Genomic DNA, 11,625 nt, shown 5'->3' with positions numbered 1-11,625 from the left:
AATACACACAATTATTTCATTTAAGATGTTCCCTTTGAATTAGGTTTGAGATAATATCAAATCAATATTTTAAGAAGAATAACGATAATGGATTTTAAGGATAATTCTTGTTGTTTTTAGAACTTATCATTCAAAATCAAAGAAAGTTCATAACTACTTTTCTTAAGAGGTCAACTCTTATCCACTTGGTGTGGTTCTAATCACCATAAGCTTGTACAAGTTGATCTAAATCCAATCTTGTAATAATATTCAGTAGAATTACTTTGTAAATAAACATTAATGAAATACATCTATTTAGCCTTAAAGAGTTTTATATTTACTTGAAAATCTACTTTGTTCCTCTTAAGAGTAAATACACTCTTACACACACATGTATATATTCCTATCTATCATATCATAGATTTTATAATTATAAATCTCCCAATAAAAGAATTTAGGATATGCTAAATAATCATTTGATCTTGAAAGGGTAATACAACCATATTAACCTTCAACTATTTATAATGCTATTAATATATTAATCATCAAGATGAAAATCTAAAATTAATTGTAAGAATACTATAAAATCTATCACTTCCTATAACATCATAATGACAATCTGAATAGCTTTCATTAAATCTTGTGTGTAAGCAACACAATTCAAATATGCATGCCCTTAAAACCACAAATTGCATAATCCCAAGCAAAAACCAATTAATTGTTTTTATAGAGACACCCAAAGAAGATTCTCTTTTTTATTTTTATTTTACTATATAAGAAAGATAACAATGTTTACAATTTTTAAAACTATTGTTTTTACTAACACACCATATTTATGATACTTTCATTTTTGGAGATTCTTATATCTCAGAAGCGAGGTGTGGGAAGAAGATGTTGGACAATTATGCAAAAATATCAAGGCAACATATGAACTATGAGACAAGCAAAATTTTCTTTTTAAATGTCTACCAATCCCTCCAAGAGAAAATCACTACTATCCTAGCCTACCAGACTGCTATTCTTCTTAATTTTTATTTGAGGCTTCCTCTCATATCTAAAACCCCCTCCTTATCCTTCTCAAATGGAATTATTGAGATATTCCAAAATAAATTAGAAGGTTGGAAACGTAATTTGCTCAGTATGGTAAGGAAAGTATAGATGGTTAAATCATGTCTTAAGAGCATCCCCATATATTACCTCTTCCTTTTCAAAATATTGGGGAAGGTGGCTGAGATAATTGAGATGATTCAGAAAATATTTTTCAGGATTGGTACTGAGGAGAAAAATTGACTATCCTTAGTTGCCTGGGACAGGGTATGTTGCAAAGCAACAATGATGAAACCCTAAAAACGTAGAGTACCTAAAATATAATTTCAATAACTACCAGAGAAATGCAGAGACGTGGCGAAGATATAGACAGTCAAACCAAATAATAGATTCTTAAAGCACAAATAGAGATATGTAAAACACTGAGAACGAAAAACTATGAATTTATTAAAAATCAAAAATATGTTAACTACCACACAAACTGAGGCAAAATAGGCCACAAGGTAAGGAAGACACATATTGAAAATGCACACAATGGAACGAGAGAATTTCAAATTGAAAAGAGTGAAAATCAATTCATCTTTAGAGGTACCTGAATTCTGGAGCTGAAAACAATTACCTCCGTTCTGCACAAACCTCTCTTTCAACCAAACACACCGAAAAAAAATTGCTTCAACGAAACCCGACAAAGCCCTCAACAAGCTCAGATACATTGTAAATACACATAGTATCCAGACAATGAAAACCCAAAAGTAGCTGTGAACTTTGTGTGCCGCCACAACAAAGGTAAACATGTAGAGAATGAAAACCCAAAATTAATTATGAGCATTGAACAAAAGTGACAGACACACTACCCAAGGACACGAAACACACTTTAGAGAAGCGAAACCTTTAGTCGCATTTAATCCAGGCTCTTCACATCACTCTCAAAGCCATCCATAGAGGGCATGGTAGGCGGTATGTCACCTCATCACCACGTCACACTCAAACACATCAATAGATGACGTTGTTCAAGTTGTCTTATCACCACCCAAGAAACAAGGCTTGGCCAAAAAGTTGCTAAAAAATGGATAATCATCGAAAGGCTGACACTTTGGCAGGCAAAAGCCCGCACAAGGATCTTATTGGCTAATTATGATTAATATATGGAAAGAGAATCTCCAAACTAAATAGCTGCATTGACTACAAATGAACGCTTGAACAAATGAGATATCCTCTAAAATGACATCTACACCTGCATTCTTTATGCCATTTTGAAAGCTTCGTCATATGCCTCTCACGATTAAAATCCTTCTAGATTTATTGCAGAAAGTTTTCATATAGCATATAAATAGGTGCAGAAAAACATGTTGAAGAAGGGGAAGCGTAGAGATAAATGAGTGGAAAGGGAATGCTTGTAGTGAGCGTAAAGCAGGATAAAAGATGCACGCTTGGAAGAATCAATTGGAAGGAAGAAATGAAATAAGTGAGAAAATAAGGATAAAGATGAAACCAATGTGACCAAAATCATGGGATGCCAATTATTTATGCAACTCTTATGGCCATGATTTTGATCCAGCCAAAGAAAACATCCTATTGCTCATTTCAAAGGATTGGGAAAGACATTGCAAATCAAATTTGAAATTCAAATTGGTTGCAGTTTCATTAATGATGAGTGTGACTATGTGCGTCTGTGTGGATCTTCCAGCTTGAGGGCAGTGGGATTAAATTTGAATTCTAACTATGGCTAACTACCGATTGTAGCCATTAACAGAATTGGTTAGAAGAACCAAAACGTCATCGGTGAAAGGAATGGATCAAAAGGCCCGACACCAGCCACTTAAGTGGGGCAACACCTAGAGTGTGTTTGTTAAGCCCAACCCTCTTGATCCTATGTTATAATGAAATAAAATATAAAACTTTTGACTATGGAAAAGCTTAAAGAAGCTGGAATTAGTTGATTTTGATCTTTTTGACTAGTCAAGATAGTTTCCACAAGGAAATCTAGATAATTTATCACACCATGAAAGGATTACCTCAAAGAATAAGGGTTTACTCTATAATGACCAAGCTTGAAGAATTTGATATTTTCAAGTAGTTTATATGGTACATCAAGTCAATAATGAATGTACTAAAAAAAATTAAAATGTTGAAACTAGATAATGCCTAAGATAATTTTGTCAACTTTTGTAAACAAAAGGGAATTAAGATGCAAATATTAGCTACATATACTACATAGAATAATGGGGTAACTAAAAGAAGGAATAAGAAAATTCAAGTAAAATATAAATCAATGCTCAAGGATCATAGTCTTGGATATAAATTATGGAGAGAAGTAATTCATATAACAACTTATTCGATCAATCATAGTTTGTAATTAAAACCTTAGAAATATAATCTGTAAACATGGAATGTTTAGGAAACGAATCCTTAGTTGGGCATTCTAGATTCTTTATGAGTATTTCATTGACACATTCCGAAAGAGAAGAGAAGGAAACTCAATGATAATATTTAAAAATGCATCTTTGTTAGGTATGATGAGTCTGGTAAAGCCTATGACTTTTACAATTTCATAGAAAATAAAGTTCACATCTCTAAAGATGCCAGTTTTGAGGAGTGTGACCTTACAAGTGTTTTTATGTTAAGTTTTTAAAAGAAAAAGATGGATATTATGCATCATCATACACACCGAGAAAATTTAAGCTAAAACCAAAAGGAATTAATGAATCAACAAAAGTAAGAGAAGGTATTGATGAGTCAAATTCAAGCCCATTATCCATTCCAAAATCCAATGAAATCTTGTAAGGAGATACTAAATAGTAAGGAAATAGCCATCAATTGTTATGGCTATGATATCAATTACGCATTGATGATAATTGTTGGTGCTCATGAACCAAGAAGGCTTGAGGAAGTAGTAAAAAAGGAAACATGGTAAATCATTATGAAGCGAGAGGAAGTTGATACACGAAGCAACTGATTGTAAATGTGTACTAAAAAAAAAGTTTAAAATTCATGATTCATTAATAAGCACAAAACAAGATTGATAGCTATAGACAACAAATAGAATCATAGTGTGTTGAAGGTACCCAAGAGTATAGTTTCCCATAGTCACACAGAGCATATTATAAATGCATCATATATTTTTTTGTGTGACGAACCAATGTTTATAAAAAAAATGTTGAAAACACAAACTCCATTAAATCACAATCTCAAAAAACTATTATATTGACCTTGTAACAACTTTCCATAATATAATTTTAAAAAATTATAATAATACAAATCACAATCTCAAAATATCTATTATATACACCACCTCACGATATAATTTAAAAATTTATAATAACAATTTAATTTTATTATTAAAAATCAGAAGTTACGTTGCGGATTTTAATTTATTATTATTTGTCAAATAAAGTTGTAGGATTCGCATTTTTATCAGGGGGAGATTATGTCAAAAAAATAAACTAAAAATAAAAATCTTAAAATTTGTATATAACGATCGGAACGATCACCATTCTACTGGAGCGGTTGAGAGAGTGAGCGAGAAAATTGACTTATTCTAAACAACGAAATATTCCTTTTCGATTTCGATCATACCTGAAGAGTTCCAATGAAGCGTCTCAGATTTTTCTATTTTGCTTGAAAGAGTAAAACCCTTACCGAGTTATAAGCTGATTCGGTCAATTGTCCTGCAACATTTTTGTGCTCTGCTTATAAATTGCCCCTGCCTGCCATGTTTCGTGAACACATATTCAATAACATTTCCATTGTTAGAGCCGAATTTTCTTTGTAAGTAGCCCAACACGCTCTGTAGGAAGGCTTAACGGCTCTCGACATTGTGAGAGAGAACACACACTATCACGAATCTGACAAGATAATTTCAGTGCTGGATTTTCTTTGTTTGTAGCCAATCATGGCTAACAGCGCGCTTGCCGGGTTCCTCATTCTCCTCCTCTTTTTCATGTGTGCAATGTCGTTGGGCAAGGCGGAAGAAGAAGATATAAGGAAGCCCTATATTATTCATATGATCAAATCCATGAAACCCCAACATTTCTATCTACACCAACACTGGTACGCTTCAATGCTCAGCCAGGTCTCAGAATCAAATGCGAATGAGTTGCTATACACATATGATACTCTCTTGCACGGCTTTGCTGCGAGGCTAAGCGAAGCAGAGGCTGACGCCATGGAGAGTATGGAGGGGTGCTTGGCCGTGGTCCCTTCCTCCCTCAATAAAGTTGCCACTACACACACGCCAGAGTTTCTGGGTCTCTCATCCTCCTCCTCTTCTTCTCCTGGATTATGGTCTCAATACTCCACTGGTGGCGAAGATATCATCGTGGGCGTGATTGACACAGGCATATGGCCTGAAAGCAAAAGCTTCAATGATGCAGGGCTTGGACCTGTTCCCTCGAGATGGAAAGGCACATGTGAAAGCGGGCAGGCCTTCAATTCGTCACATTGCAATAGAAAAATCATTGGAGCTCGATACTTCTACAAAGGCTTCCAAAATAATGTTTCTAAAATCAATGAAACGTTGGAATACATGTCTCCCAGAGACGCCCACGGCCACGGCACTCATACAGCCTCAACTGCCGCAGGAGCTGCGGTAACGGGTGCCAGTTTACTCGGTTTCGCCAGTGGAACGGCCAGAGGAATGGCTCCTCATGCCAGGCTGGCCATCTACAAAGCATGTTGGGCGCCTGAAGGCAGATGCGACGACAGCGACGTGGCTGCTGCCATGGAACACGCCATTGCTGATGGCGTCGACATCCTTTCTATCTCAATTAGCTCAGAAGACGTGCCATTCCACATGAATATCAGAGCCATTGCAGCGTTTGGAGCGACAGAAAAGGGAGTATTTGTTTCTGCCGGGGCAGGCAATCGAGGACCACTTTCGTCTACTCTGAGCAACACAGAGCCATGGATTACAACCGTGGGTGCGAGCAGCATCGACAGAGATTTCCCTGCTTCTCTGGTGTTGGGCAACCAGGAGATATACAGAGGCACCTCCGCCTTCAAAGGAGGAGATGGAAAATTGCAAGGGCCATTCCCTCTCGTCTATGTCTCCGCCAGCAACAGCTCAAAGCGTTGTCTTGATGGCAGTCTCGACCCCAATCTGGTGAAGGATAAGATAGTGCTGTGTGATCAGTTGATCGATCCAGATGACTCTAGCGCACCGGAGAAGGCCAATGAAGTAGCTAGAGCAGGCGGTGCAGGAATGATTGTGGCCAATGAAGAGCTCCTTGGAGCACAGCAGCAGTTTTCCTACACTTTTAAATTTCCCGCTATCAGCTTAAGTTTCAAAGCTGGGGAAAAAATAAAATCCTACATCAACAGCACATCGAATACTAGTACTGCCACGGCCGCCATGCGTCTCACTGGATTGACTATTGTGGGAAACGCAACGGCCGCTCCCATAGTGGCTGCTTTTTCATCGAGGGGGCCGAGCGAAGCATATCCTTCTGTTCTCAAGCCTGATATGATTGCTCCTGGTGTCAACATATTGGCAGCATACGCTGGAAGTGTGGACTACATTTTAGATTCGGGGACCTCAATGGCGTGTCCTCATGTCAGCGGCATTGCAGCGCTCATAAAAGCCATCCATCCCACCTGGAGCCCCGCCGCCATCAAATCTGCTCTCATGACGTCTTCCTACATTGTGGATAATAGAAAGCAGGAGATCAGAGATTCAGTAACCATGGAGGCAGCCAACCCATTTGCTATGGGCTCAGGCCACGTGGACCCAAGATCTGCAATGGATCCTGGCCTTGTCTACGACATGGCACCGCAAGATTATATAGACTTTCTATGCTCTCTTAACTACACCAAGAAACAAATTGCTCTTCTCACCAAGAGACTGATCTCGTGTCCCAAGTCCAGTTTCGAAGCTGGAGATCTCAATTACCCTTCGTTTTCTGTTGTGTTTAAGCCGGGCAACAATTCGGCTCAAGTGAGCAGAAGAACAGTGACGAATGTGGGTGCAGTTGCAAAGGGTAATGTAGTATACAGAGCGAGTGTGAAGAGCCCTCCTGGTGTCAGCATCACTGTGGAGCCCCAGACGTTCGTGTTCAGAAATCTGTACGATAAAGCCACCTACATAGTGAAATTTGAAAGCAATATAAGGACTCCATCTCCTTCCGAGGGAGACCAAAATGGCTTTGGAGAGATAAGTTGGACTTGCATTGAGGGTGGAAGACAACTTGTTCGTAGTCCGATCGTATTGACTTGGCAAGCTTCAAACTAATCCAACCTAGCTCAAATATAATATTATTTATATTTAGCAATCCATATGGATAAGATAATCCAACCTAGCCCTGCTACTTAGTATGTCATTTGCAAGCATATATAATGCAGCTTAGTGATTGGTTTGTAATGCATCAAATATAATATTAATTATGAAACCCTAACAAAGGGGTAAGCCATTAGGTTTAGACTAAGCCACTGAAACTCACTAAGACAAGGAAGAATGAATCCGAAAGGAGAAATTCATTCCTCATATCTAGATTTAAGCTTTGCATGATATTTGTAATATTTTGTCACTGTTATTTTATGTCAATCTCTCATTGTTTGTCCTAGATCTAGCATTGAAATTCAACTGTAATTCAAATTTAGTTTTCAACTCTAACAAGGGGAGAATTAACTTGTTTTGAATCAAGTCCTTTTAGGATTGGATCAATCAAGTTTAATTTTGTTCTCTTAATGTTTGGTCGTTAGGCAAAATTAGTGGCTTTATCAACCTAAATGGTAACACCCTAATTTCCACCATCTCACAAAGTCTAATAGAATTAACTTGAAAACATTGAAAAGAACAAGTCTAGATTATCAAATTTAAAGGAAACATACATAATAAACATTTGAATTCTCAAAAACTAAGAATATTACCTCATCGAATAAAAAATGATCTAAAAAACCTCAACTATTTGTCTTACGTTGTGCAATCGACAAAAAGGTGGTCAAATGGTCATGGAATATTCAAAATATGTTTGTGTGAAGCCTAACCACCATGAAAAAGTGTCACTTTATCTCATAACATGCAAAAGGTAGAAAAACTAGAAAATGTGGGCCTAAATCGTGGGTCAACTAATCCTCTTACCCTTTTTTAATGCAAGCTATTTGGCGGGCACAAAATGCCCTATATATAGTTTTGATTTATTCCTCAATGTATTGCTAGTGTAAATGGTTTGTGATTCCTAGTTTAGATAATTAGACTAATGAATCCCATTTACTTACTCTACAATAAGGAGCCTCATGAACCCCTTTATAGGCCAACAACAAAAACATGAGGAAATAAGGGGAAACAAAAACTCCCTATGTGACAAGCCCTATACTGAACCAACTAATGTAAAAGCCAAAATTTATTGAGCCAGGGGTACAACCTTATGTTGAACCTCTATTTCCAACCATAATGTCCCCACAAGAATGATCACCCATGTGGAATGAGCAGACTGCAATGCAAGAAGAGGACCATTTGCATAATAATTAGGTTTTAGCATATCTATGTAATCCTATCCATATCAAATAACTTCAAACAACAAAAATATAACACCTTAATTTCCAATCACTCACACAATTTTAGGCACCAAGGAGAACCTCCAATTTAAATTTTTTTGTTAGTGCCATGATAAATTATTTTTAGAATAAAATAAAATAAATTTTAAGTGAATAAAATAGTTGCAAATTTTATATCTCCCACATTTGTTTTAGATATATGTATTTAAGATAACTATACTACCTTAGATTGACGTACAGGATTATATGTACATGCTTTGCAACCAGTCGATTTTAGAATAACATGTAAATTAATTAGATATTCATATCTTAACTTGGTTTCTGATAGGATTTATCTTTCTAAATCCAACCTCGTCACATCAATAATTGTTTGGGGATAATTAAAACTATGAATATGAATGTTTCTTAGATTTTGACTTAGTAAAGGATAATTATAATTTCTTTTTTATTTTTCTTTCAATTTATTTGTGTTTTTGTAATTTTTCTTAAATAATTATACCTTTTTATTTGCCTCTATTTTTATGTCACTCCTTTAAAATTCTATGGAAATTATGTCATCATGGCCTACCATATCATGCTCCATCCTACTACTTTCCTACTTAGATATTTTTCTTGTACTTCATATCAAAAATATGTTATCAATGTCTACCATATGATGGTGCATCCTTTTACATGATACATTGAATTAGGTTGCTCAAATTTTAAAAATGTACTGTGAGCATCACAAATTTTATCATGACATTATTAACACTCTGCATTTATTCTTATTTATAACTATTGATAAATAACATTCTTTCTGTCCCATCCTTTGAGTCCCACCCATCTATTTAGTCCCATGTTCTTTTATTTTATTTCAAGTGTTCATCCATCTCTTTTATTCTTCCTTGTGCTTTGGACCAACACTCGGTGACATTAAATATTTCTTATTCTACATTATTTACAAATCCACCGCTTCTTTTATATGTGGCACCCTTTGAACAAGGGCAACATTTAGACACCTATATTTCATCACCTTGTTAATTAAATCCATCATAATCCTATTTGGGAAAATCCATCATTCTAACCAATCAATTCTATTATCATTTCTTAATTGACTAATTCTATTGTGCTCATCATCATGCCACATTGATACTGTCTTATGGACTTTTCCATGTTAATGCACCTTATTAATTAATTGATTACATTATATCAATTAATAAATTTCAATCACCCATATATCATCCCATGACTAATTAATTCATAAAACATAATTAATTAATTAATCAGCTATTTCCTAAATAATTGTTGTGCCCGTCCTGCCCATTGGGCCATAGTTTGTTCCTCAAGTTGGGGACCACCACATTACAAGAGTAATGTACATGCTTTAGTTCTCAAAACCCTCGATTGAATGATCAACCTCTTTCCTTTAAGCGTCAAGTCTTGGTTATGTCCAATGGGGCCCCACCTCACTTTATCACCTTATTGCCATCTAATGGAAATTTAAATCACTAGGATTTATCATTATTGAGCCTTGTTCCACCCGATACCCCGATCCCCGGTAGTATCATGTTAGTGGGTCCCTCATAGGTCACATATCAACCGGACACGCGTTAGAAACTTTTTCAGCACACACACTTCTCGTGTTATGCAGTTCTTAAAGAACCCGATTGCCTGATATTTCGATAGTAGCAGCCTCAAGACCGACAACTCATGCAATGACGTCAATAAATTACCTTTTGGTAATGGGAAATAAATGAAGCATTAATAAAATGTTTTTTTTTCAAATCTCAAAGTAGTACGACAACCGCCGAAACAAAAGAATTAATTTCTCCATGTATTCATATGGCTATCACCTTTTCTCATCCTATTTGCATTTGAGACTTCTGGTAAACTTGAAGGGGTGTATAGGCGAAAGCACAAAACCAGGTTTGAGGATAGAATCTCTGTTTGCATAAAATTGTTAAAATTTCTGGTTTTCTTGTTGATAAGATAGGGGAAGTTTGTTAATTTGGCATTCATGAACATCCGTTCTTCTCATAAATCCTTTCTATTTTATCCCAATTTGATCTTTCACCCTCTATCAGAAACCCTAGCCCTTCTGTGTTTAGCTTTTATGGCACCTAAACCCTCTCAGCCCATTGAAAGAAAATTAGACCATATCAAAGATAGAGAAATCGAACCATTTACAATGCATGACATTCAGAAGAGGCTTCATAGTTTAGAGAAGTGTCCCATTACACAAAAAGTCATTGAATCTACTATATCTCAAGCTAAAGGTTATCCTTTCACCATTGCATGCCTATAATTGGTCCTCTCCTGTGTGCAACATTATCATCCCGACTCCCATGAAATCCAAAGTGTGAATTAAGTTCTGATAGACAAAATAGATACATATAATATTTCTCTTGCACTACACATCCTTCAAAGAGAAGGTGAGGTGAATTTATCTTATTACTCGGGATGGGGGTTCTTTCAGAACTGTATAGATTGGTGTCTGGACACTATTGTTCAAGGTTGGTTAAAATCCCCTTGACCTAGTACATCTACGTTACCTTCTCGAATAAAAATGGAGCTGTTTAGAGATGATATCACCGATATCATTGTGTTGTTGTGCTGTGTGGTTGGTCGACCTAGGATAAAATTCTTTGAAGAATGGATGTTTCATTTTTTCCTCAGTGTTTGTGATGATAGAAATCAGATTGACTAGGCAGGGTTAATATGTGATTCCCTTCACAAACAACTTGTAAAGTTTAATGATAGGAGTGAATTATGCTTTTGCTTTGTGCTTTGCTATGTATTAGCTGTCAAGAGAATCTCTTGGCTGGGTTTGAGACAAGTTGGAAATGTCACAAATGGTGTCCATGTTTATAATTGTTTCCCTCAATTACATAAAAGAGACGGTATGAGGAATTTCTCTCACATCCATGACACTTTATTCATGACAATCATAAAAGACATTGAAGTAAACCCTGAAAAGAGAATATCAGAGGAGGCTATGGCCCTAATTCAATATTATGGTAGCTTCTATATTCAGTACATAATTTTCTCATAATTGAGAATAGGAGTTTATGAAAAGGCTAGATTAAGATTACCCAAGTATGCCTCTAATTATCTCTTCTTGGAACTATG

At 36.1% G+C, this 11,625-nt stretch overlaps 1 protein-coding gene across 1 annotated transcript; it reads left to right on the top strand.

Moving 5' to 3' along the window:
* Window positions 1–4,918: 4,918 nt before the first annotated feature.
* On the top strand, window positions 4,919–7,252 carry LOC131033562 (subtilisin-like protease SBT1.7). The gene has a single exon (XM_059216088.1). The coding sequence runs from the start codon at window positions 4,919–4,921 to the stop codon at window positions 7,250–7,252; it is 2,334 nt and encodes a 777-aa protein (XP_059072071.1).
* The last annotated feature ends 4,373 nt before the right edge of the window (window positions 7,253–11,625 follow it).

The sequence above is a fragment of the Cryptomeria japonica genome, unplaced genomic scaffold (genome assembly GCF_030272615.1).
Source record: "Cryptomeria japonica unplaced genomic scaffold, Sugi_1.0 HiC_scaffold_658, whole genome shotgun sequence".
Lineage (NCBI taxonomy): Eukaryota > Viridiplantae > Streptophyta > Pinopsida > Cupressales > Cupressaceae > Cryptomeria > Cryptomeria japonica.
The sequence above is the reverse complement of the archived record's forward strand: the minus strand, read 5'-3'. Positions and strand labels throughout refer to the sequence as shown.